General features: G+C 45.0%; 2 protein-coding genes across 3 annotated transcripts in view; both read left to right on the top strand.

Annotated features, from left to right (window-relative positions):
• Nucleotides 1–2,824: 2,824 nt before the first annotated feature.
• LOC130357325 (odorant receptor 131-2-like) lies at nucleotides 2,825–3,754 on the top strand. Its single transcript, XM_056560009.1, has one exon. It carries the CDS (start codon nucleotides 2,825–2,827, stop codon nucleotides 3,752–3,754), a length of 930 nt encoding a protein of 309 aa, XP_056415984.1.
• A 15,596-nt stretch (nucleotides 3,755–19,350) lies between these two features.
• Nucleotides 19,351–23,695, top strand: part of P4HA3 (prolyl 4-hydroxylase subunit alpha 3) — a 65,694-nt gene continuing 61,349 nt past the window's right edge. For both annotated transcript variants that reach the window (XR_008889178.1, XM_056560287.1), the window contains exon 1: nucleotides 19,351–19,612. Coding sequence is in view for 1 of the 2 variants with exons in the window: in XM_056560287.1 (XP_056416262.1) it covers nucleotides 19,440–19,612 (173 nt within the window). In the remaining variant the exon portion in view is untranslated. The remainder of the gene's footprint in view (nucleotides 19,613–23,695) is intronic.

The following is a 23,695-nucleotide window of genomic DNA, read 5'->3' on the forward strand; positions in this document are numbered from 1 at the left end:
AATCTTGAGGCCCAATGCTGCTGGATGGCACCCAACTTGGCAGTATTCAGATGGGCCAATGGGTTAATATCCATGTAGACAGTGAATGGCGTGGCAGCCAAGTAGTCCTTAAACTTTTCAGTCACAGCCCATACGAGGGCAAGAAGTTTCAGCTTGAAGGAGCTGTAGTTTGCATCGTTTTTTCTGCTCCTCACAGGTTATGACTGGCATAGGCTATCACACGCTCTTGCCCTTCTTGCACTTGAGACGGTACAGCTCCCAGACCTTCGAAACTGGCATCAGTATATAGCTGGAATGGCTGACTGTAGTCTGGATACGCCAGGATAGGTGGTTCTGTCAGCAGACGTTTAAGAGCTTGGAACGAACGCTGTCTCTTGCTCTTTGGCCCATTCAACATGTAGTCTTCCATTGTAGTTCTCCTTTGCCGTACCCTGCAGGAGAGCTGTGAGGGGATCTGCAATCTGCAATTGTTCAACTTCCTGTAGTCAACACAAAAGCGGACAGTTCCTTTCTTGAATGACGTCCGCCTCTTTCATATCGGCCAGCATCTTTTTGACAGTCTGATACATGCCCGACACGACCGGACGGTATCTTTTTTTAATAGGTAGGCTGTCGCCGGTGAGAATTCTGTGTTGGATCATAGATGTATGTCCAAAGTCTGTAGGGTGTTTACTAAAAGCCTCGTGGTACCTTTTGGCGACATTGATGACTCCATTGACTTGATCCCTTGGGGTAGTAGTGGGGAGGACTTGTGGCATATGGAGAACACCCATATCCTGTTTGTGACGCCAAAAGTTGTGGTAGCGGGGTGCAATGCAGGGTAGCTGTTATAACCCTAGGGGCAGATGTTATTAACCCCTTCTTGTCGTGACACCAGGGCATGGTTTAGCCTTAACCACCTGGAGGTAATACCCCTAAGATAAGGTAATAGGCACGGGGGCAATAAAGACACCGATGCCAAGTTACGGACAAACGGTAGCTTTACTGAGGGTAGACAGATGACACAGTCTATGCAGTACAACCAATATTCCAAGGAAGTGACCAGTGACAAAGAGGGACCTCGCAGGCTTGCTGGGACTTGCAGTAAGTAGAGACACTTTAGTGCAGGCCACGGTGACTATATAGAAGACTTGACTTGACTGACTTGACAATTGACATGAAGATGACTTTGAGCTTATTCGCGGCTGCAGACTTTAGGCTTGAGGCCTCCAATGCTCCGGACACACACTGAGATGATTACACTGGACCTCAGCAGGAATAGCAATGAGCTAAGAGAGAGATTGGAGCTCCACCCCTGGTTTTATAGGGGGGCTGTGCAAGGAGCCCATAGGTCACTTGGGGGGTCACCCGGGCACTAGTGCCTCCTGGGTAACAATCACACGGCAACAGCTATTAAAGAAACCGTACATTTTATTAAACGACTTATGTACACAGGGGATAACACATAAAGGGGCCCTGGGGACATGGAGAGACTCTGTCTGACAGGGCAGGAGAAGTATGGGAACACACCATCCCATACTGGGCCACCACACATATATCCAGAAAAGAAAAATCAATGCAATGATAAATGTGTGTCAAAGATAATAACAATCCCATACACTTCAGTATTATAGTATATAAGTCCCAACGTGTTTCTCACTGGAAGGTCACACCTGGGTATTCGCCCTGAAGATATGGTTAGTCAATATGTTATAGACCATAATTAGGGCATATTAAACCAAGTCACATACATCAATATGCAACAAAAAATAAATCTATGTAAATGAAATAAATAACAAGGTCATAGTGATAAATATAACAGCTCACATTGGACCCACTTACTGCCCCCCACAGATTGCTGGTGTTATAGCAGGTCAGGAGCATTTCCCCCATTAGGTAGGTAGGTCCTGCCAGTAGGTAGGCCCCCTGGTATTATACAGGGTATGATGGTACCCAGTGGTGTTATCCAGTGATGGTATGGTGGTATTACCCATCCAAGGTATGGTGGTGTTATCCAATAATGATATGGTGGTATTATCCAGTCTTGCTATGGTAGTGTATGGCACGTTGGTATTATTTTGTAACACTGTGGTCTCTGTGCCTATTATTTTTTGGGGGTACGGCTCATCTATGTAGATAGATTTCAGATTCTGGTATAGCACAGTGTATCCTGTATTTCCGGATAGAGCACATGAGTCTTTGGAAACACATTCCCCGCCAATGACCACTAGGACATGGCTGTGCTTTGGAAGCAATACCAATAGCAATACCAATAGTGCATTGAGGCTGCTCTGTCAGTGGGTCGTTCCCCCTGTGGGTAGTAGTGTTGTGGCGGTGGTGGTCACCGCTCCATTTGGCGCCATTTCATGCTAGGGATGTTAGGGACCTGCTACTTACAGGTGGCCATGGCGTGGCTTGCAGGCTTGCACTTCATGATCATTAAAGGGGTACTCATTAAAGCCCCGCCCCCTCACATGTCAGGCCCCGCCCCCTCAATGCAAGTCTATGGGAGGGGGCGTGACGGCAGTCACGCCCCCTCCCATAGACTTGCATTGAGGGAGCGGGGCATCACGTCATGAGTGGGCAGGGCTATGACATCACAAGCTCCCGGCTCCAGCGTTCGGAACAGTTTGTTCCAAGTGTAGAGTACCCCTTTAAGTACACTAACGTCCTGTAAGTTTGATAAATTATGCTGAGAAGCCTTAGATCATTGTGCATATTGTGGATGTGCGACCATGTCTGGTTTTTTCTCTACTTGAATTCTACTATGTGTCCTCCATTTCCTCTCATGTTTGTTTCATGTTTTATCAGCTGAACATTGACCTCCCTCCCCATCCTTTCGACGATGTTGAACTCTTCCACATGCTACACCAATGCTTCCGAGATTACGAGTAGCAAAACCACAGAACACGTAAAGTTGGCTCTGGCATTGCTGACAGTCGCCTCTTTCGGCTTCTTCCTGTACATTGTGGCTCTGATGCTCAGCGTGTTCCTCTCCATTCCTCATATCCGAGAAAATACTCGCTATGTCTTCTTCTCCCACATGCTCATGAATGATACCTCATATATCGCCCTAGGAATAACACTGATGATCATGAGCATTTATTGCGTACCCATCCCTGGCCCTATCTGCTTTGTTCTGGTGACAATGGGATCAGTAACCTTCAAGACCACTTCCTACAACTTGGCCGCCATGGCCATAGAACGCTATGTGGCTATTTGCCTCCCTCTACACCATGGGCATCTCTGCACGGTACAAAGAGCATCTTGGGCCATCGCCCTCATGTGGTTGTTGGCTTTGATTCCTAGTGCAGTTGACTTGAGCCTCGTCCTTTCCTCAAGCATTAGCCTTTCTTCCCTGAAAGTTATATGTTCCCATAGCAATATGGTAATCAACCCCATGCAAGACACTGTAAGATCCATCATTCGTACCATAGGCTACTCATCTGTAGGAGTCATTATCTTATGCACATACGTTCGGATTATTTTGGTTGCTCATAAAATAAGTGTTGGGTCATCTTTGGCTTCCCAAGCTGGAAAAACAGTGATGCTCCACGCTTTCCAGCTCCTTCTATGCATGGCGGATTTTCTTACCAATCTTCCGGTAACCAATCAGAACGGCCAATCCTTACCACTGGTTCATTTCCTTCTCTACAGCTGTGTGCCGAGATTCCTCAGTCCCCTCATCTATGGACTCCGGGATGAGACGCTGAGGTCTAATGTAAAACAAACAGTCAAGAGACTATTTATCTGGAAGGGTCTGTACCAAAGATGAGCCTCAGCCAGACTGGACTTCAATAAATTCTATGCTAATGTGATGTCGATCTGCCCGGTGCCCCATTAGTAATCATAGTTATATCTTCAGCTGGGAACAGGGCTCTGAGTCATTGGGGTGGTCCGCCAATGACTCTGAGCCCCGTTCTTGGCCAATGATACAACTATGACTACTCTAAAAGCAGAACCGCAGTTCAGAGTGAATCATAGATTTTTGTGGTAAGGGAGCCTGTAAGTGTTTCTTGCTACCCATGGTTTGGGAAGCATGAAACTGCTGATAAGTTCCCTTTAAAGGGGTACTCCACCCCTAGACATTTTATCCCCGATCCAAAAGATAGGGGATAAGATGTCTGATCGCGGAGGTCCCGCCGCTGGGGACCCCCGCAATATAGCATGCGACACCCACCTGTTTCTTGTGACATCATGACTCTGCCCCCGTGTGACATCACGCCCCGTCCCCTCAATGCAAGTCTATGGGAGGGGGCGTGACGGCCCCTCCCATAGACTTGCATTGAGGGGACAGGGCGTGACGTCACACGGGGGCAGAGTCATAACGTCACGGACTTACGTTCCCGTGGTCGCGACCCAGACCCTCCAGCGCTTCCGGACAAGAAACAGGTGGGTGTTGCGTGCTATATTGCGGGGGTCCCCAGCGGCGGGACCCCCGCGATCAGACATCTTATCGGCAGCTCACAGTCTAGATAACAATGACTTAGATTGAGCTAACTAGTAGTACACCTGGACCCAAGGTGAGAAAAATGACTTAGTAAACAAAAAGTAAAAAACTAATGCCCAAGATCTAATAGATACGGGACGAATCACATACATCGTTAAACAAAATGTATTAAAAGATGCAATAGCAGCATAACTTGTATGTTATTTTATCAGCTATTTGTATCTACTTAGTATTTCCACCACAAGGGCCCTGCTGGTACATACGAGTTATGCTGCTATTGCATCTTTTAATACATTTTGTTTATCAATGTTATGTGATTTATCTATTAGATCTTGAGTGCCATATATACTCGAGTATAAGCCGACCCGAATATAAGACAAGGCCCCTAATTTCACCCCAAAAACCCAGGAAAAGTTATTGACTCGACTATAAGCCTAGGGTGGGAAATACATCAACCCCCGATGTAATCATCCAGACCCCTGTCATCATCCCCCTCCTTCATCATCACCGCCTGTCAATCCCTTCGTCAGTGGTCTTCAACCTGTGGACCTCCAGATGTTGCAAACTACAACCCCCAGCAAGCCCGGACAGCCATCGGCTGTTCGGGCATGCTGGGAGTTGTAGTTTTGAAACCTCTGGAGGTCCGCAGGTGGAAGACCACTGCGGCCTTCATCATCATCCAGACCCCCCTTTAGTTTTCAACTCACCTACCCTCGGTGGGAAAGAAGGGTGAGCTGGTCCGGGCCATCTATGCTGCAGGGACCGTTCGGTGGGGAGGGTTAGACGTTCCGGGCTGTCTATTTTCCCCGGGGTGGCCTCTTCTCCGCGCTCCTGGCCTGCCCCGGACTAGTGACGTTGCCTTGACGACGACGCACAGGGACGTTCATGCGCGTCCCTGTGCATCGTCCTCACGGCAACGTCACTAGTCCAGGGCCGGGCCCAGAGCGCGGAGAAGAGGCCCCCCCCCCCCCCCGGTGAAAATGTACAGCCCAGAACGTCTAACCCTCCCCACCGGACAGTCCCTGCAGCTTAGATGGCCCGGACCTGCTCACCCTTGCTTCCCACCAAGGGGAGGTGAGTAGAAAACTAAAGGGGGGGGGGGGCGGATGATAAGAAAGGCCGCAGTGGTCTTCAACCTGCGGACCTCCAGAGGTTTCAAAACTACATCTCCCAGCATGCCCGGACAGCCGGAATCGTGCTGGAAAACTCGGCTTATACTCGAGTATATACGGTATTAGTTTTTTCCTTTTTTTTTTTTTAGTGTTTCAGGAAACGTCCAGCGCCATGTTGAGATCCAGTAAAAGCTTCAACTTCATTAAAGTATACAGACAATAAAAGCCATGGCAGTGCCCGGGGTGACCAGACACATTTCAAACTTTGTAGAATCTTTATTGAAAATGGTACAAGGCAAAAATAGCCCTCCCATTAAAATAAACCACGCTATAAAATATACATACCTCCAAGAAAACAACAAAAACTGATGGACCTCCTCCATGTCGAGGTGGTGGTGGGGTGCATCAGTTGCCTCCAACATGTCCCAGCCAGGTGAGAATTAATACTTATGTACAGTGACCCCTCGACCTACGATGGCCCCGACATACGATCATTTCACCATACGATGGCCTCTCAGAGGCAGCATCAACATACAATGCTTTTGTATGTCGGGACCATCGCATAAACGGCTATCCGGCAGCGCAGACTGCTTCAGCTGCCACCGGATAGCCTTTTATGGTGCCCCTTGTGGTCCGCTGACCACAAAGCTATGTCAAGTCTGATCCTGCCCCTGATGTTGGCAGATATAGGGGAACCAAGAGAGGCACTACAAGAGTAAAGAAGAACATATTCTAAAGAGACTCTAAAGTAATGTCTTATTGTTTTTTCTCTCTGTCTAACCATTTTGTCTTACAGTAACCAAGTTCAAGAAAAGTGCCTAGCAGGACTGTGCTAAGTTTGTTTCAGTTTAAAGTTCAGCAACGTAACCACTAAGCTTGTGCCTGACTATTAAGTCAAGAGACTCCTAGCCTGTAGGAGATTCATCAAGGACTGTACCCGGCTGAGTTGTGGTTAAGGCCGTGTTCACTTTCTATTGGACTCCTGGTGTAGGTGGACTGCTGATCCTTGCACGCCATTTTGTATATTTTTTCTCCATTGGACTCTTAGTGTAGGTGGACTGTTGATCCTTACATGCCTGCTTCATGTATATACCACCATCCTCATAAGAACTCTTATGAGAAATGTCGCACTTATCGGGTGAATGCACCTGAAATATGTTGGAGTGTTAATAAATATATAGTAAATATGTATATGGTTCTGTACACAGAAAAGATGTCCTTGTGTCTGTGTACATAAATAGTCAGTAAGGTTTGTACATAGAAAATATAGTCAAATGTCTATGTACATAACAATGGCTTAGAGTTGTGCATGGAAAATATCGACGTACTGCACGTGCACACACTCAATACTACAATTGAATCCAATTCTCGTATACACAAATGTATCGTAAATCAAAGGTGTTTAGTAGTAACCCAAAAGGGGACACCTCGGCTCCTCCGAGGGTAGTATTATTACTGTCGCCAACCGCTAGCACCTATCTCAACAAAAATAATAGGGAGGATTCCTTCACATTTAGTACCTGCACACATGGTACCTCTGATAACACACTTCAATGCTCTGCCAATTACATATCAGTACCCTACATTACTCACTTAATGTACTACTTCAAAATGTCGCTAGTACATACACAAAAACAAATAAACATCTCACTTAAGTAACACTTAAGGAATTGTAGCACATTGATACCCAATTCCTGCCACTGTTAGGTACACTTCTTCTTTTTTCTTTATTCATTGCGTGTGTGAGATGCTCTGCCTGGCCAGTAGATGCTCTTGCTAGTTCAAAAGTAAACACGTAATTTGTTTGAGAAGTGCTCTAGGGGTATGTAGCGTGTAGTCGATAGACCCTAGCAGCCACCCTTACTGTGACCTAGCTTAGGGCTAGCCAGTATACCTTTCGTGTATTAACTAACAGGTAAATTAATGTTGACATAAAATGTGTGAGATAACAAAATGTCTAGTCAGCTTGAAGCTAACAGTATAGAGAGCTGAACTAATGTCTAGTAAGCTTAAAAAAATGTATAATAAGTTTTATAAAGTTATATAGGAAGCTAGAAACTAAAGTATAGATAGCATTCAAGTGTCTAGATAGCATTCAAATGTCTAGATAGTATTCAAATGTCTAAGTAGGATGTCTAGCTTAAATGTAAATCATCCTGTTCTAATTCTCGTCCTAGTCCCTCTGTCTCAGGGGACAGATGTCGAGGCCGACTTATGTTTAGTAAGGGGATTTGTGGTGTCCCAGTACCGCATTTCATACGGTACTTGTTTATCTATGGGTCCCCGTAGCCAGAGTCCCTAGGACTTAGTAATCTCTGTTAGTCAGTCCGCCCCTAGTCGCCTCTATTGTAGTATATAGATTTCTAATTTGTCCATAGAATAATGTATATAGTATTATTTCTGTATATAAATGGTTAATTACTTGTTTCCATGGTGTCGCAGGGCCTTCGGGTAATGTGATGCGTTCCAAGCCTCATTCTGGATGCGTTCCAGGCCTCACTTTGGTATCTCTAGCCTCATTCTGGTTTTATGATGTATATAGATCCTGTGATGTAAGCAATCCCATTACACCATGTAAAGTGAATGGCAGACATTCGGACCAATCAGATTCGCCACGCCCCCTGCCCATATAAGGGAGCGGTGGCCATCTTATCGCTCTCTTGTTCCTGGGATAGCAAGCAAGCAAGACCTGTATAGCAGTAATCGCAGTCAGGCCTGAGCCTTGCGGCAATGGCTGAATGATCTAAATTATAGAGTGTGTCATCCCCTAAGCACTCTGCAGTATCACCGGACCCAATATTTCCCCTAAATCCGGACGGATCTGCACATCACTCCCTAAATTCAGAGACTAAAAGTTTAATGCAAGGTCCACAACTTCTGCCAGTCGCTAAGCAACCTAAGAACTGTTATATGAGACTGTTACTACTCATTGGATATTGCAAGCACTGCAGTAAAGTTATTCAAGTTCAAGTAAAATCTGCTTGTGGACCTTCAGTCATTTCATTGCACCTATCACTTCTGGGAAGGGCGGCGATAGGCCGGAACATAGATTCAGCATACCAGCCCTCACCCTGGCGTCACGAGTGACTGGGTTAATATTAACCCCTCATATACCAACATTATACCATCCCTACCATACACCCCCCAAGGGCTACCACAATATGATTTAGAATGAATGTTCAAAGAACATCAGATGACTGACTATGACTAAGATGAAGTTATCCCAACATGGTGCTGTGGTTTTACCTGAAACAAAGTCTGCAGAGAAAATACACAATGGAAAAAAAAAAAAAAGACAGAGATTGGCAGATCCAGAGTGAGTGTGGTAGCCACAGGGGTGCCAGGAGTATACCCTATCACTTTGTGACGCCAGGGCACCGTTAGCCTATACACAGTTTAGAGACAGCTTCTCCCGGGCCAGACACTGGGAGTAAATCAACACACTGACATCAGGTTACGGATAACTGTCTTTACTGAGCTGGGTGCAGATGGTAATACACAGAAAGTATGGTGCAGAGTGGAGAGGATGCAGCATAACCCCTTGTTGCCTTTCTGGGACTTGTGGTGCTTTCACCCAATAAATTAATACTGACTTTAGAGAATTGATGAATGATCCAGGTAGGTAGGGTTCTGTCAAGGTCTTGTAGCTTTCTCCACCAAGGCCTAACCTTCCACCGTGCGGGTGATCCTTGCAGAATGACCAGATAAAGTAGATTTGATCTGGGCCTCCCCTTCAGAGCTTCTCCACACACCTCACACCTTTACCACACTTGTGCTCAGACTAAACTAGACTAGGGTAACTCCTCCCCCCCACTACACTATATGGAAAAAAAATTAGAGATTCCCATTGGCAGGCAGGGTCACATGGGGTGTACTGCTCCTCTCTTAAAGAAAAAATAACGCATATAAATAACACGCATAGAAATAACATATATCATGATAACTACTGGAGGAGAAACTACTGCAGATGGTGTGTGACAGGCAGGGTCATATGGTGGGGCAGTCTTAGGGAGCCAAGACAGACTGACAGACATGTGAACTACTAGAATGAACTATTGCTAAAGAAGATTGGACAAGAAGCAGGGCCGGACTGGGATGAAATATGAGCCCTTGAACATAGACCCAAAAAGCGCACATACTTAAATGGGTACCCCGCTGCTAAACATCTTATCCCCTATCCAAAGGATAGGAGATAAGATGTTACTGTAGGGGTCCTGCCGCTGGGAACCCCTGCAATCTCTGCTGTCCCCCCCCCCCCCCCAGTAATCTGGGGCACAGAGCAAACTCTGCAGGATGACTGGCGATCACAGCCAACACGCCCCCCTTTATTCACGTCTATGGGAGGAGGCGTGATGGAAGGGTGGGCTTCCCATTGTGAACCAGCTCTCAGGTAGGGCCGGGCCAGCAGCTTCGGGTGGCCAGGCATTTTGTTCAGACGTCGGGCCGGCCCCTGCTGGCCCACAGGGCGGACAGCCTATCAGGAAATCCTGGTATCCTGGTAGGCCAGTCCGGCCCTGCAAAAGTACAAAAGGTCCATGACAGAGACCTTTCCAGAGAGTCCAGTAGCTGTGAAGGCAGTATGAGTGCTCCTTCTGCCCTGCTGTGAAATAAGGACATCCATACTACAGTTGTAGAGAATTCAGATGTTACCCTGAGAAGGTAAGCGAAATACAGTATTTCTATTTCAGTAACATTAAAATGTCAGGGTCAGCTTCCTGCTATTGTTGTGTTTCTGCAGTAACGACCTAGAAACTGCAACCTGTATAGTACCTATAAAACTGATCAAAGCTGTTCTATGGCAGCCTGTAGTAATGGAGTGCCGATAACACTGATCAATGCTGTTCTATGGCAGCCTGTAGTAATGGAGTGCCGATAACACTGATCAATTCTGTTCTATGGCAGCCTGTAGTAATGGAGTGCCGATAACACTGATCAATGCTGTTCTATGGCGGCCTGTAGTAATGGAGCACCTATAACACTGATCAAGGCTGTTCTATGGTAGCCTGTAGTAATGGAGCACCTATAACACTGATCAGTACTGTTCTATGGCAGTCTGTAGTATTGGAGCACCAATAACCTTGATCAAGGCTGTTCTATGGCAGCCTGTAGTAATGGAGTGCCGATAACACTGATCAATGCTGTTCTATGGCAGCCTGTAGTAATGGCGAACCTATAACACTAATCAATGCTGTTCTATGGTAGCCTGTAGTAATGGAGCACCTATAACACTGATCAGTACTGTTCTATGGCAGCCTGTAGTAATGGCGAACCTATAACACTAATCAATGCTCTTCTATGGTAGCCTGTAGTAATGGAGCACCTATAACACTGATCAGTACTGTTCTATGGCAGCCTGTAGTATTGGAGCACCAATAACCTTGATCAATGCTGTTCTATGGTAGCCTGTAGTAATGCAGCACAGATAACACTGATCAATGCTGTTCTATGGTAGCCTGTATTAATGGAGCGTCGATAACACTGATCAATGCTGTTCTATGGCAGCCTGTAGTAATGGGGAACCTATAACACTGATCAAGGCTTTTCTATGGCAACCTGTAGTAACGGAGCATCAAAAACACTGATCAATGCTGTTCTTTGGCAGCCTGTAGTAATGGAGCATCGATAACACTAATCAATGCTGTTCTATGGCAACCTGTAGTAATGGAGCATCAAAAACCCTGATCAATGCAGTTCTTCGTCAGCCTGTAGTAATGGCGCATCGATAACACTGATCAATGCTGTTCTATGGCAGCCTGTAGTAATGGAGCATCGATAACACTGATCAATGCAGTTCTATGGCAGCCTGTAATAATAGAGTGCCGAAGACACTGATCAATGCTAACAGCAATGCTCAGTGTTTGCAATCTAAAGATTCCATGTAATCAACATAGTGGAAAAAATTTAAGGGGAAAAAAAAGGGTAAACAATTTGAATAAGCATATAGGGGAAATTTATCAATGTTGGTGTAGGTAGATGTTTTTTGTAGATCATTTTGGTTGGCTTAAATTTGGTGCAATTGCGCAACTTGTACAAGACACATGATAAATTTTATGCAAAGTTCTAAATCTCCACAAAGTTCTATTTGTAGACCTGATCTACACCTCACAGGAAAGGTGGACACAGGGATTCTGCCCTATTGCTTTGAGGCTCGGATTCCATTGAGGTTTTTTGTCCACCAGCAAAAACGCTAGAAAAACTGTCCCAGCTTTTTCCTGCAGTTTGTCAGTTTTTCTTGCAGTTTTTCTTGCCTTTCACTGCCTTCAGGGTGCCACTCCGCGGGTCGGATGCAGAGCGCCCAGTTCACAGAGCGTAAGGAGTAATGTAGATCATATACATATACAGGGTACAGAGCATCACTACTTACCTCCGCCATCTGTATAGTGTACAGGGGTGCATAGTGTACCCATGTATACTATACAGGAGCCCAGCAAGGAAAGAGTTAACCCACACTGCTGCTGAGCAGTTCTGAGTTAAGTCTTTTTGCGCTATCCTGTATATTCAGTTTTCTATAGATGACTGTATATACAGGATACAGTAGGCAGACGTCAGCAATTGGAGGCCCCCCTGTATAGGAACACACTGCAGTATGATCGCACTCCCCAGGGGAGAGCGCCAAAAATGTACTAACCTTTTTTTTTTTTTTTTTTTTCTCGTTTCAGATACGGGAATGCGGAGGACTACATCAGATTCGGTGGATTGCTACAATGATCATCATTTTTTTAAATGTCAATAAAAGAGTTAACGAGGGCTGGGGGGGGTTAAATAAGATTTTTTTTTCAATGTGTCGTGTTTTCTTTTATTGAACTTTCAAGCTTAGTAGTGGAAGTAGTCTTGTAGACAGAATCCATTAGTAAGCTTTAGCCCCAAAATCAGCTAGCGATAACCCCCAATTATTACCCCGATACCCACTGCCACAGGGGTGCCAGGAAGAGCCGGTACCAACAGGCCCGGAGCATCAAAATTGGTGCTCCTGGGCCTAGTCGGTAACAGGCTGGAGTTATTTAGGCCTGGGAGGGCCAGTAACAATGGTCGCCCACCCTGGTGACGTCAGGCTGTTGCTGCTTGGTTGGTATCTGGCTGATTCTGAAAATAGGGGGAACCACACACATTTTTCAAATTTATTTATAAAAAATAAAAATAAAAAACGCATAGGGTTCCCTCTATTTTCAGTATCAGCCAGATACCAACCAAGCAGCAACAGCCTGACGTTACCAGGGTGGGTGAAGACCATTGTTACTGGCCCTCCCAGGCCTAAATAACTCCAGCCTGTTACCGACTAGGCCCAGGAGCACCAATTTTGATGCCAGGGTGGGTGAAGACCATTATTACTGACCCTCCCCAGCCTAAATAATACCAGCCTGTTACCACCTAGGCCCAGGAGCGCCATTTTTAACTCTCCGGGCGGGTTGGTATCGGCTCTTCCCAGCATCCCTATGGCGGTGGGTACTGGGGTAATATTTGGGGGTTAGCGCTAGCTGTTTTTGGAGCTAACACTAAGCCCTGACTTAGTAATGGATTCTGTCTACAAGACAGCTTCCACTACTAAGCCTGAAAATTCAATAAAAAAAAACACAAGACATTGAAAAAAAAATGTATTCACATAAGCACTCCCGCACAGCCCTCATTAACCATTTTATTGAAATAAAAAAAAAAATCCACCAAATCTGATCTAGTCCTCCGCATTCACGTATCTGAAATGAGAAGAAAAGAAAAACAAGAAATATGGGTTAGTACATTTTTTGCGCTCTCCCCTGGGGAGAGCGTACATAATGCAATGTGTTCCTAAACAGGGAGCCTCCAATTGTTGCTAAACAACAACTCCTATCATGGGGGGCTGTGGTTAAGCAACAGCTTGAGTCTCCCTTTTTGGGAACACACTGCCAGAAAGTCTCTGTTCCCATTATGCAAAATGCATAATGAGAACAGAGCTATACTTACCACCCTGGCTTCAGGCCTGAACGGTCCCTAATGATGTCATCACTAGGGGGGAGCAGTAAAGGGCACAGGGTGTCTCAGGAGTGAGACCCCCTTTCGATCTGTCCCTGTATCCTTGAACTACTACTCCCATCATGGGACAGAGTCTGTCCCATGATGGGAGTAGTTGTAGTACCGCAGCGCTGAGGGACTCTTTTTGGACTGTTAGGACTACTACTCCTATCACAGACAGACTCCATCCATGATGGCAGTTATAGTCCAGGGGCTGAGGGGCAGATTGCAGCAGGTTATTTTGCTGAGACCCACTGCAATCCGCATTTATTAACTGTACAAACCGGTGGGACATATGGCTCCACTGCGCTCCCTGCTGCCTCCTGTATACAGCTGTCATAATTCATAATCCCGGGAGACTGGAGCTCTGATTGGTGAATAGCTTTTCACCAATCAGAGCTCCTGGCGGCGTTGAATTGTGAGAGCTGTATACAGGAGCCGGCGGGGAGCGCAGTGGAGCCACAGGTGCCACAGGCTTGTACAGTTAATAAATGCGGATCGCAGCGGGTCTCTGGAGAATGACCTGCTGCTATCTGCCCCTCAGCCCCTGGACTATAACTCCCATCATGGGCAAGTCTGTCCATGATAGGAGTAGTAGTCCTGACTGTCCCAAAAGTGTCCCGCAGCCGGGGGATGTGCAAGTGCCGTCCCTCAGCGCTGCGGTACTACAACTACTCCCATCATGGGACAGAGTCTGTCCCATGATGGGAGTAGTTGTAGTTTAGCAGTGTTGAGGGACGGCTCCTGCATCCCCCGGCTGTTTCGGTAGAACACTTTCCTGCTTGTCCTTTTTGATGGTGTATTTTTGCGTGAAAAAAAAAGTATATGCGCAAAAAAAAATGCGTCTAAACAAATAAATGTACATGATAAATTAGTATCCACTGCAAAATGCATTCCACAATACACAAACAATAGACTAAAAGATGCAAAATAACTCATACTACATATAGAAAAGAAAAAGCTTCTACCACTAATGATGACTTGAGTGCAACATAGAGGCATGTCTGCCAGTCAGCAATCTCTAACCAAAAGGAACAATACCCAAAAGTGGCCTCTGAGAGCCTTTTTATAGGGCAGTGGGGGAAGCACTTGTACGCCTTTTTTTGGCAACCCACACCTGTAGTCATTACATATCCAGAAATGAAAGAAGCGATCTGATTGGTTGCTATGGGCAACTGGTCTTTTCCTCTACACTGGTTTTGATAAATCTCCATGATGATCACATGCAGAGTTTTACATCAATCCGTCATTTCTATCTGGGTACGGTATTATTCTTCTCAATCCGTTGTGTTGATATTTGTTAGGTGCGGTCCCCATAAGCGAAGGACCCCCAAGATTGTACAATTGAATAGATACTACAGTATTACAGTATGTCCACTAGGTGGCTCTCTTGCTCTCATTGACTATGACAGATGGAATGTGAATTCCTCAGGATCCTCTGTGGTCGCCTATTGATGGGTCATTTCCACCTCTAGGTCACAGGTCAGGAGCCATCAGGGTTTAATTACCTTCCTGTCCTAAGGAAATGCCCCTCCCCCCTCACACCCATCAGGGGGCAGAGGATTCTGGGGTTACACACAGAAAATATACTGACATCCAACCATAAAGACAATAAAGACAAAAAACTGCAGAACATTCAAAATATCTCCCAAAATTGTTGTCATGAATGTAAGATAGATAGATAGATATGAGATAGATATATATGAGATAGATAGATAGATGGATATGAGATAGATATATATGAGATAGATAGATGGATATGAGATAGATAGATAGATATGAGATAGATAGATATGAGATATATAGATAGATATGAGATAGATAGATATGAGATAGATAGATATGAGATAGATAGATATGAGATAGATAGATATGAGATAGATAGATAGATAGATAGATATGAGATAGATAGGTATGAGATAGATATGAGATAGATAGATAGATATGAGATAGATAGATAGATATGAGATAGATATGAGATAGATAGATATGAGATAGATAGATATGAGATAGATAGATATGAGATAGATAGATAGATATGAGATATGAGATAGATAGATAGATAGATAGATAGATATGAGATAGATAGATATGAGATAGATAGATATGAGATAGATAGATAGATAGATAGATAGATAGATAGATATGAGATAGATAGATATGAGATAGATAGATAGATATGAGATAGATAGATAGATAGATAGATATGAGATAGATAGATAGATATGAGATAGATAGATAGATAGATAGATATGAGATAGAAAGATAGATAGATATGAGATAGATAGATAGATAGATAGATAGATAGATAGATATGAGATAGATATGAGATAGAAAGATAGATAGATATGAGATAGATAGATAGATAGATAGATAGATAGATAGATATGAGATAGATAGATATGAGATAGATATGAGATAGAAAGATAGATAGATATGAGATAGATAGATATGAGATAGATATGAGATAGATAGATAGATAGATATGAGATAGATATGAGATAGATATGAGATAGATAGATAGATAGATATGAGATAGATAGATGTGAGATAGATAGATAGATAAATAGATAGATATGAGATAGATAGATATGAGATAGATAGATATGAGATAGATAGATATGAGATAGATAGATAGATAGATAGATAGATATGAGATAGATAGGTATGAGATAGATATGAGATAGATAGATAGATATGAGATAGATAGATAGATATGAGATAGATATGAGATAGATAGATATGAGATAGATAGATATGAGATAGATAGATATGAGATAGATAGATAGATATGAGATATGAGATAGATAGATAGATAGATAGATAGATAGATAGATATGAGATAGATAGATATGAGATAGATAGATATGAGATAGATAGATAGATAGATAGATAGATAGATAGATAGATAGATATGAGATAGATAGATATGAGATAGATAGATAGATATGAGATAGATAGATAGATAGATAGATATGAGATAGATAGATAGATATGAGATAGATAGATAGATAGATAGATAGATAGATATGAGATAGAAAGATAGATAGATATGAGATAGATAGATAGATAGATAGATAGATAGATATGAGATAGATATGAGATAGAAAGATAGATAGATATGAGATAGATAGATAGATAGATAGATATGAGATAGATAGATATGAGATAGATATGAGATAGAAAGATAGATAGATATGAGATAGATAGATATGAGATAGATATGAGATAGATAGATAGATAGATATGAGATAGATATGAGATAGATATGAGATAGATAGATAGATAGATATGAGATAGATAGATGTGAGATAGATAGATAGATAAATAGATAGATATGAGATAGATAGATATGAGAGATAGATAGATAGATAGATAGATAGATATGAGATAGATAGATAGATAGATAGATAGATATGAGAGATAGATAGATAGATAGATAGATAGATAGATAGATAGATATGAGATAGATAGATAGATATGAGATAGATAGATATGAGATAGATAGATAGATATGAGATAGATAGATAGATAGATAGATATGAGATAGATAGATATGAGATAGATAGATGGATTTGGATATTAGACTCCATAAGAACATGTAAGAAAAACACTGACAAAAAATAAAGAATAAACTAGAGAAAACTCCTTGTAAGTATTCTATATGGGGATATAATGTGTAGTAAGAAGCCTCTGCTCTCCTCTTCCTCTCCCCTCCCCTTTCCCTTCTTCTCGTCTCCTCTAATCTCTCCTCCCCTCTTCCTTCTACTCCGATCTCCTTTCCCCTCTCCTTTCCCTTCCTCTATCCTCCTTTCTCCTCCCCTCCTCTTTCTTCTCCTCTCTTCTACCCTCTCCTCTCCCTTCCTCTTCTCCTCCCTTTCCCTCTCCTCTCTTCTCTCCTCTTCCTTCTTCTCCCATCTCCCCTGTCCTTTCCCCTCCCCTCTCCTCCTCTTTCTTCTCCCCTCTCCTCTTCTCTCTTCTACTCTCCTCTTCTCTTTTCTTCTCTCCTCTCCTCTACTTTTCTCTCCTCTTTTCTCCTCTTCTCTCCTCTCCTCTTCTCTCTTCTTCTCTCCTCTTCTCTTTTCTTCTCTCCTCTCCTCTCCTCCCCTCCCCTCTCCTCCCCTTTCTTCTCCTCTCCTCTCCTCTCCTCCCCTCTCTTCTCTTCTCTCCTCCCATTTCTTCTTCTCTTCTCTCCTCTTCTCTCCCCTTACTTCTTCTCTCCTTACATTCCCTCTCTCCTCTCCTCCCCATTTCTTCTCCTTTTCTCTCCTCTTCTCTTTTCTCATCTCCTCCCCTCTCTCCTCTCCTCCCCTTTCTTCTCCTCTCCTCCCGCCTCTCTCCTCAGCTTTCTTCTCCTCTCCTCCCCTCTCTCCTCTCCTCCCCTTTCTTCTCCTCTCCTCTCTCCTCCCTTCTTCTCCTCTTCTCTCCTCCCCTTTCTTCTCCTCTCCTCCCCTTTCTTCTCCTCTCCTACCCTCTCTCCTCCCCTTTCTTCTCCTCCCCTCTCTCCTCTCCTCCCCTTTCTTCTCATCTTCTCCCCTCTCTCCTCCCCTTTCTTCTCCTCCCCTCTCTCCTCTCCTCCCCTTTCTTCTCCTCTTCTCCCCCCTCTCCTCCCCTTTCTTCTCCTCTCCTCCCCTCTCTCCTCCCCTCTCTTCTCCTCCCCTCTCTCCTCTCCTCCCATTTCTTCTCCTCTCCTCTCGCCTCTCTCCTCCCCTTTCCTATCCTCCCCTCTCTCCTCTCCTCCCCTTTCCTCTCCTCCCCTCTCCCCCCTCTCTCCTCCCCTTTCTTCTCCTCTCCTCTCCCCCTCTCTCCTCCCCTTTCTTCTCCTCTCCTCTCCCCCTCTCTCCTCCCCTTTCTTCTCCTCTCCTCTCCCCCTCTCTCCTCCCCTTTCTTCTCCTCTCGTCTCCCCCTCTCTCCTCCCCTTTCTTCTCCTCTCCTCTCACCTCTCTCCTCTCCTTTCTTCTCCTCTCGCCTCTCTCCTCTCCTCCCCTTTCTTCTCCTCCCGCCTCTCTCCTCCCCTTTATTCTCCTCTCCCCCTCTCTCCTCCCCTTTCTTCTCCTCTCCCCTCTCTCCTCCCCTCTCTCCTCCCCTTTCTTCTCCTCTCCTCCCCTCTCTCCTCTCCTCCCCTTTCTTCTCCTCTCTTCCCCTTTCTTCTCCTCTCCTCCCCTTTCTTCTCCTCTCCTCCCCTTTCTTCTCCTCTCCTCTCTCCTCCCCTTTCTTCTCCTCTCCTCCCCTTTCTTCTCCTCTCCTCTCGCCTCTCTCCTCCCCTTTCTTCTCCTCTCCTCTCGCCTCTCTCCTCCCCTTTCTTCTTCTCTCCTCTCGCCTCTCTCCTCTCGCCTCTCTCCTCTCCTCCCCTTTTTTCTCCTCTCCTCTCGCCTCTCTCCTCCCCTTTCTTCTCCTCTCCTCCCCTTTCTTCTCCTCTCCTCTCTCCTCTCCTCCCCTTTCCTCTCCTCCCCTCTCCCCCTCTCTCCTCCCCTTTCTTCTCCTCTCCTCTCCCCCTCTCTCCTCCCCTTTCGTCTCCTCTCCCCCTCTCTCCTCCCCTTTCTTCTCCTCTCCTCTCCCCCTCTCTCCTCCCCTTTCTTCTCCTCTCCTCTCACCTCTCTCCTCTCCTTTCTTCTCCTCACACCTCTCTCCTCTCCTCCCCTTTCTTCTCCTCCCGCCTCTCTCCTCCCCTTTATTCTCCTCTCCCCCTCTCTCCTCCCCTTTTTTCTCCTCTCCCCTCTCTCCTCCCCTCTCTCCTCCCCTCTCTCCTCCCCTCTCTCCTCCCCTTTATTCTCCTCTCGCCTCTCTCCTCCCCTGCTCCTTGGTTATTAGTGCTGGAGCAGATCCCGTGCAGTCTGTATCTCTCACAGACATCATTCTGCACATTTTGTGTCTTTTTAGTATTTTCTGTCTTTGCTCCTCTGGGTCCAGACATGTTCTTCCCATTCTTCTTCCCATTCTACCTGGGACACATAGCGGTGACCTCTGGGGACATGTACAGCTCCATGCTGACCGTCCAGCAAGCCCTGGACACTGAGAAGGTCCTGGTCCAGCACCTGGGGACCTACCTGGAAGAGGAGACCTACCGGCTCAATGACCTCCGCAGGTAGGCTGCTACTGATAGTGCTAGGCTGTCCGGGCATGCTGGGAGTTGCAACATCTGGAGGTTCATACAATGGAGACCACTGGACTAAATCAACTTTAAAAAAATTAGCTGCTATTGTCTTGTATTATATTGTTGTGTATATGGAAATGTATTATAAGGACGGGGCATTCTGAGATCAAAGAGTTAATATAAATATAATATATACAATAAATATATATTGACTCTGAACTCAGTAGCAGAAAATCTGCAGCTTTTCCACGACTGATCAGCAACTAAGCCGCAGCTGATTAATTTTTTTACTTTTTATAAAAATTTTTGTTGTGTTTTGTTTTTATTGTTACAGATTTTCTGCTGCAGAAAATCTGCATCGTCTCCACATGGTATGAACTTACCTTTAATAATGGCATTTTATGTTGTGGTCAGCACAATGCATAGACTACATAGATCTTACAGTCCTGGCACCGCAATATATAAATAACCAGATATATACAATAGAAGATGTGAAGCACCTTCCTCCCCTTTAACGACATATAGCAGGATCTATTTTTAATTGGACAAATCAAAGATATTGGCACAATATGGACACTGAAGGGTTAACACCAGATTTTTGGCAACCCCCACAGTTTGCTCAATAGCAAATCCATCATCCAGCACTGGACGTCTCCCTGGCATCTGAAGCATTATGGACTATAGCAGTGTTTTCCAACCAGGGTGCCTCCAGCTGTTGCATAACTACAACTCACAGCATGCCCGGACAGCCAACGGCTGTCCGGGCATGCTGGGAATTGTAGTTTTGCAACAGCTGGAGTCACTCTGCTTGGGGAAACACTGGACTATAGGAACACATTGTGCATCTATCTGCCTGACACCCTCCAGCTGTGTATCTAAGCCTATCATGTGTGATACTGTCTACTGAGCGAATGTATCTAAGCCTATCATGTGTGGTACCATCTGCTGAGCCAATGTATCTAAGCCTTTTATGTGTGATACTGCCTGGTGAGCCAATGTATCTAAGCCTATTATGTGTGATACTGTCTGCTGAGCCAATGCATCTAAGCCCATCATGTGTGATACTGTCTGCTGAGCCAATGTATCTAATCATGTGATACTGTCTTCTCAGCCAATGTATCTAAGCCTATCATCATGTGTGATACTGTCTGCTGAGCCAGTGTATCTAAGCCTATTATGTGTGATACTGTCTGCTGAGCCAGTGTATCTAAGCCTAATGTGTGATACTGTCTGGTGAGCCAATGTATCTAAGCCTATTATGTGTGATACTGTCTGCTGAGCCAATGTATCTAAGCCCATCATGTGTGATACTGTCTGCTGAGCCAGTGTATCTAAGCCTAATGTGTGATACTGTCTGGTGAGCCAATGTATCTAAGCCTATTATGTGTGATACTGTCTGCTGAGCCAATTTATCTAAGCCCATCATGTGTGAGCCAGTGTATCTAAGCCTATCATGTGCGATACTGTCTGCTGAGCCACTGTGATACTGTCTGCTGAGCCAGTGTATCTAAGCCTATTATGTGTGATACTGTCTGCTGAGCCAATGTATCTAAGCCTTTTATGTGTGATACTGTCTGCTGAGCCAGATACTGTCTGCTGGACCTGACACGCCCTCTCAATACAACTCTATGGCAGAGCAGGAGCGCTGCCTTCGGCAATCTCCAGCTCTGCCATAGCGATGTATTGAGGGGGCGTATTGGTGGTGGTTGACACCCGCTATCTGGCCAGCAAGCCAGGGCTCCGTACAGGAGATTGCGGGGGGCCCCAGTGGTCGCACCCCCCACCATCTGAAACTTATCCCCTATCCTTAGGATAGTGGATACGTTTTTCAGCACTGGACTACCCCTTTAAACCTATCATGTGTCATACCATCTGTTGAGCCAGTGTATCTAAGCCTATCATGTGCGATACTGTCTGCTGAGCCAATGTATCTAAGCCTATCATGTGTGATTCTGTCTGCTGAGCCACTGTATCTAAGCCTATTATGTGTGACACTGTCTGCTGAGCCAATGTATCTAAGCCTGTGGCGTGTGTGATACTGTCTGCTGAGCCAATGTATCTAAGCCTATCATGTGCAATACAACTCTGCTGGGGTATCTAAGCCTGTGGCGCGTGTGATACTGTCTGCTGAGCCACTGTATCTAAGCCTATCATGTGCAATACAACTCTGCTGGGGTATCTAAGCCTGTGGCGTGTGTGATACTGTCTGCTGAGCCAGTGTATCTAAGCCTATCACGTGCAATACAACTCTGCTGGGGTATCTAAGCCTGTGGCATGTGTGATACTGTCTGCTGAGCCAGTGTATCTAAGCCTATCATGTGCAATACAACTCTGCTGGGGTATCTAAGCCTGTGGCGTGTGTGATACTGTCTGCTGAGCCAATGTATCTAAGCCTATCATGTGCAATACAACTCTGCTGGGGTATCTAAGCCTGTGGTGTGTGTGATACTGTCTGCTGAGCCAATGTATCTAAGCCTATCATGTGCAATACAACTCTGCTGGGGTATCTAAGCCTGTGGTGTGTGTGATACTGTCTGCTGAGCCAGTGTATCTAAGCCTATCATGTGCAATACAACTCTGCTGGGGTATCTAAGCCTGTGGTGTGTGTGATACTGTCTGCTGAGCCAGTGTATCTAAGCCTATCATTTGCAATACAACTCTGCTGGGGTATCTAAGCCTGTGGCGTGTGTGATACAGTCTTAGAGAAGCACAGGGCTCCACAGTTGTATAATGTACAGTATTTATGATAATATATTCCTGGCAGGTGATAATTTATGCGGACGGGGATATAGATGGTATTTGCAGTTTTGGCAGAAGATGGGGGGGGGGAGGTCTCCAACAACAAAACCTTAATTTACTACACTGGGCCCCGGGGGGGGGTGGTCTCGTCCTTGCAGTAGTGATGAATCCGATCCTGACATCTCGCCGGTCTGAACTGATACAGATACGGTCTTCAGGTATTGTAAATGTTCATATCTCAGGTGTCAATAAAGTTTATGGCACAAAAATCTCATTACTAAGGCAAAATACAGAAGTGTCTGACTGGTGCCAAATCTAACTGACGTATTGCTGAGTGCAACTCTCACTCAACTCCGAATCTGCAGTCCTTGGGAATTGTAATGTCCCCCCCCCCTATCCCCCCCCCATCCCCCCCTCCATTCCATCTGCCTGGGGACAACAACAAAAAATCCCTGGTCCTATTATCCCATCGCAGAATCTAGATGTCTAGTCATGGTCCTACAGTCTCACCCCAGTCTCTACATTTCTTTGCAGGTGTTGGAGACAAATGGTCTCACCTCTAACCCCTGAGGAAGTCCCCCCTATAAAGAGGGATGGAAACGCGTCGGGTTTGTTGGGACATGGTTAATATACACCTTGGTTAATTACAGGCACTATATTAACAGTTAGTATATGTATGTATGTGCTATTGAGTGGACAAATGCCACAATTGGTCCACCGCTGCTCACAGATTAATGTTTAACTTATTTTATGAATATATTAAAAGTTATATTTTATTCACTTCCCTTCATTTTCTAATATCTTAGTGACTGGAAGTTATTAAATATTGGGGAATAGATACCCGAATTCTGTCTATATTACTCTAGCCATGGTCCTACTCTCTTACCCCAGAATCCAGACATCTAAACATAGTCTAACCTGTTTCGATAGTTTATGCCTAGGAATATTAATAAAAATCCCATGAACGCCCACTTTGGGGCTTATTTACATTAGAATCACCCTTCGAATTCAGTTCGAGCAAGAAATTGTACAGTTGTGTAGTATGGGGAGAAATCAAATACCCCAAGACGGACTGGCTGCTAAAGACATGGAGGCATTTGATGACCCCATAAAATAGACTGGTTGTCAGGACATGTTTCCATAGTAACCAAAGTTAGAAAAGCGCTATCCCTGTGCCGTTACCAAGGGCAACACAATAACAGTTTCCACTTTGTAAAATGGCCCCGTACCTGGACGTGTTGGGCTCAGAGCTCAACGCCTTTTTGCGCATAAACAGGAGTAGTTGCGCGGCAGCCAGGACCCGGTTCCGTAGATGCACGGAGTTTGCAGAGAAGA

This window comes from Hyla sarda, chromosome 2 (genome assembly GCF_029499605.1).
Source record: "Hyla sarda isolate aHylSar1 chromosome 2, aHylSar1.hap1, whole genome shotgun sequence".
In the NCBI taxonomy this organism is placed as follows: domain Eukaryota; kingdom Metazoa; phylum Chordata; class Amphibia; order Anura; family Hylidae; genus Hyla; species Hyla sarda.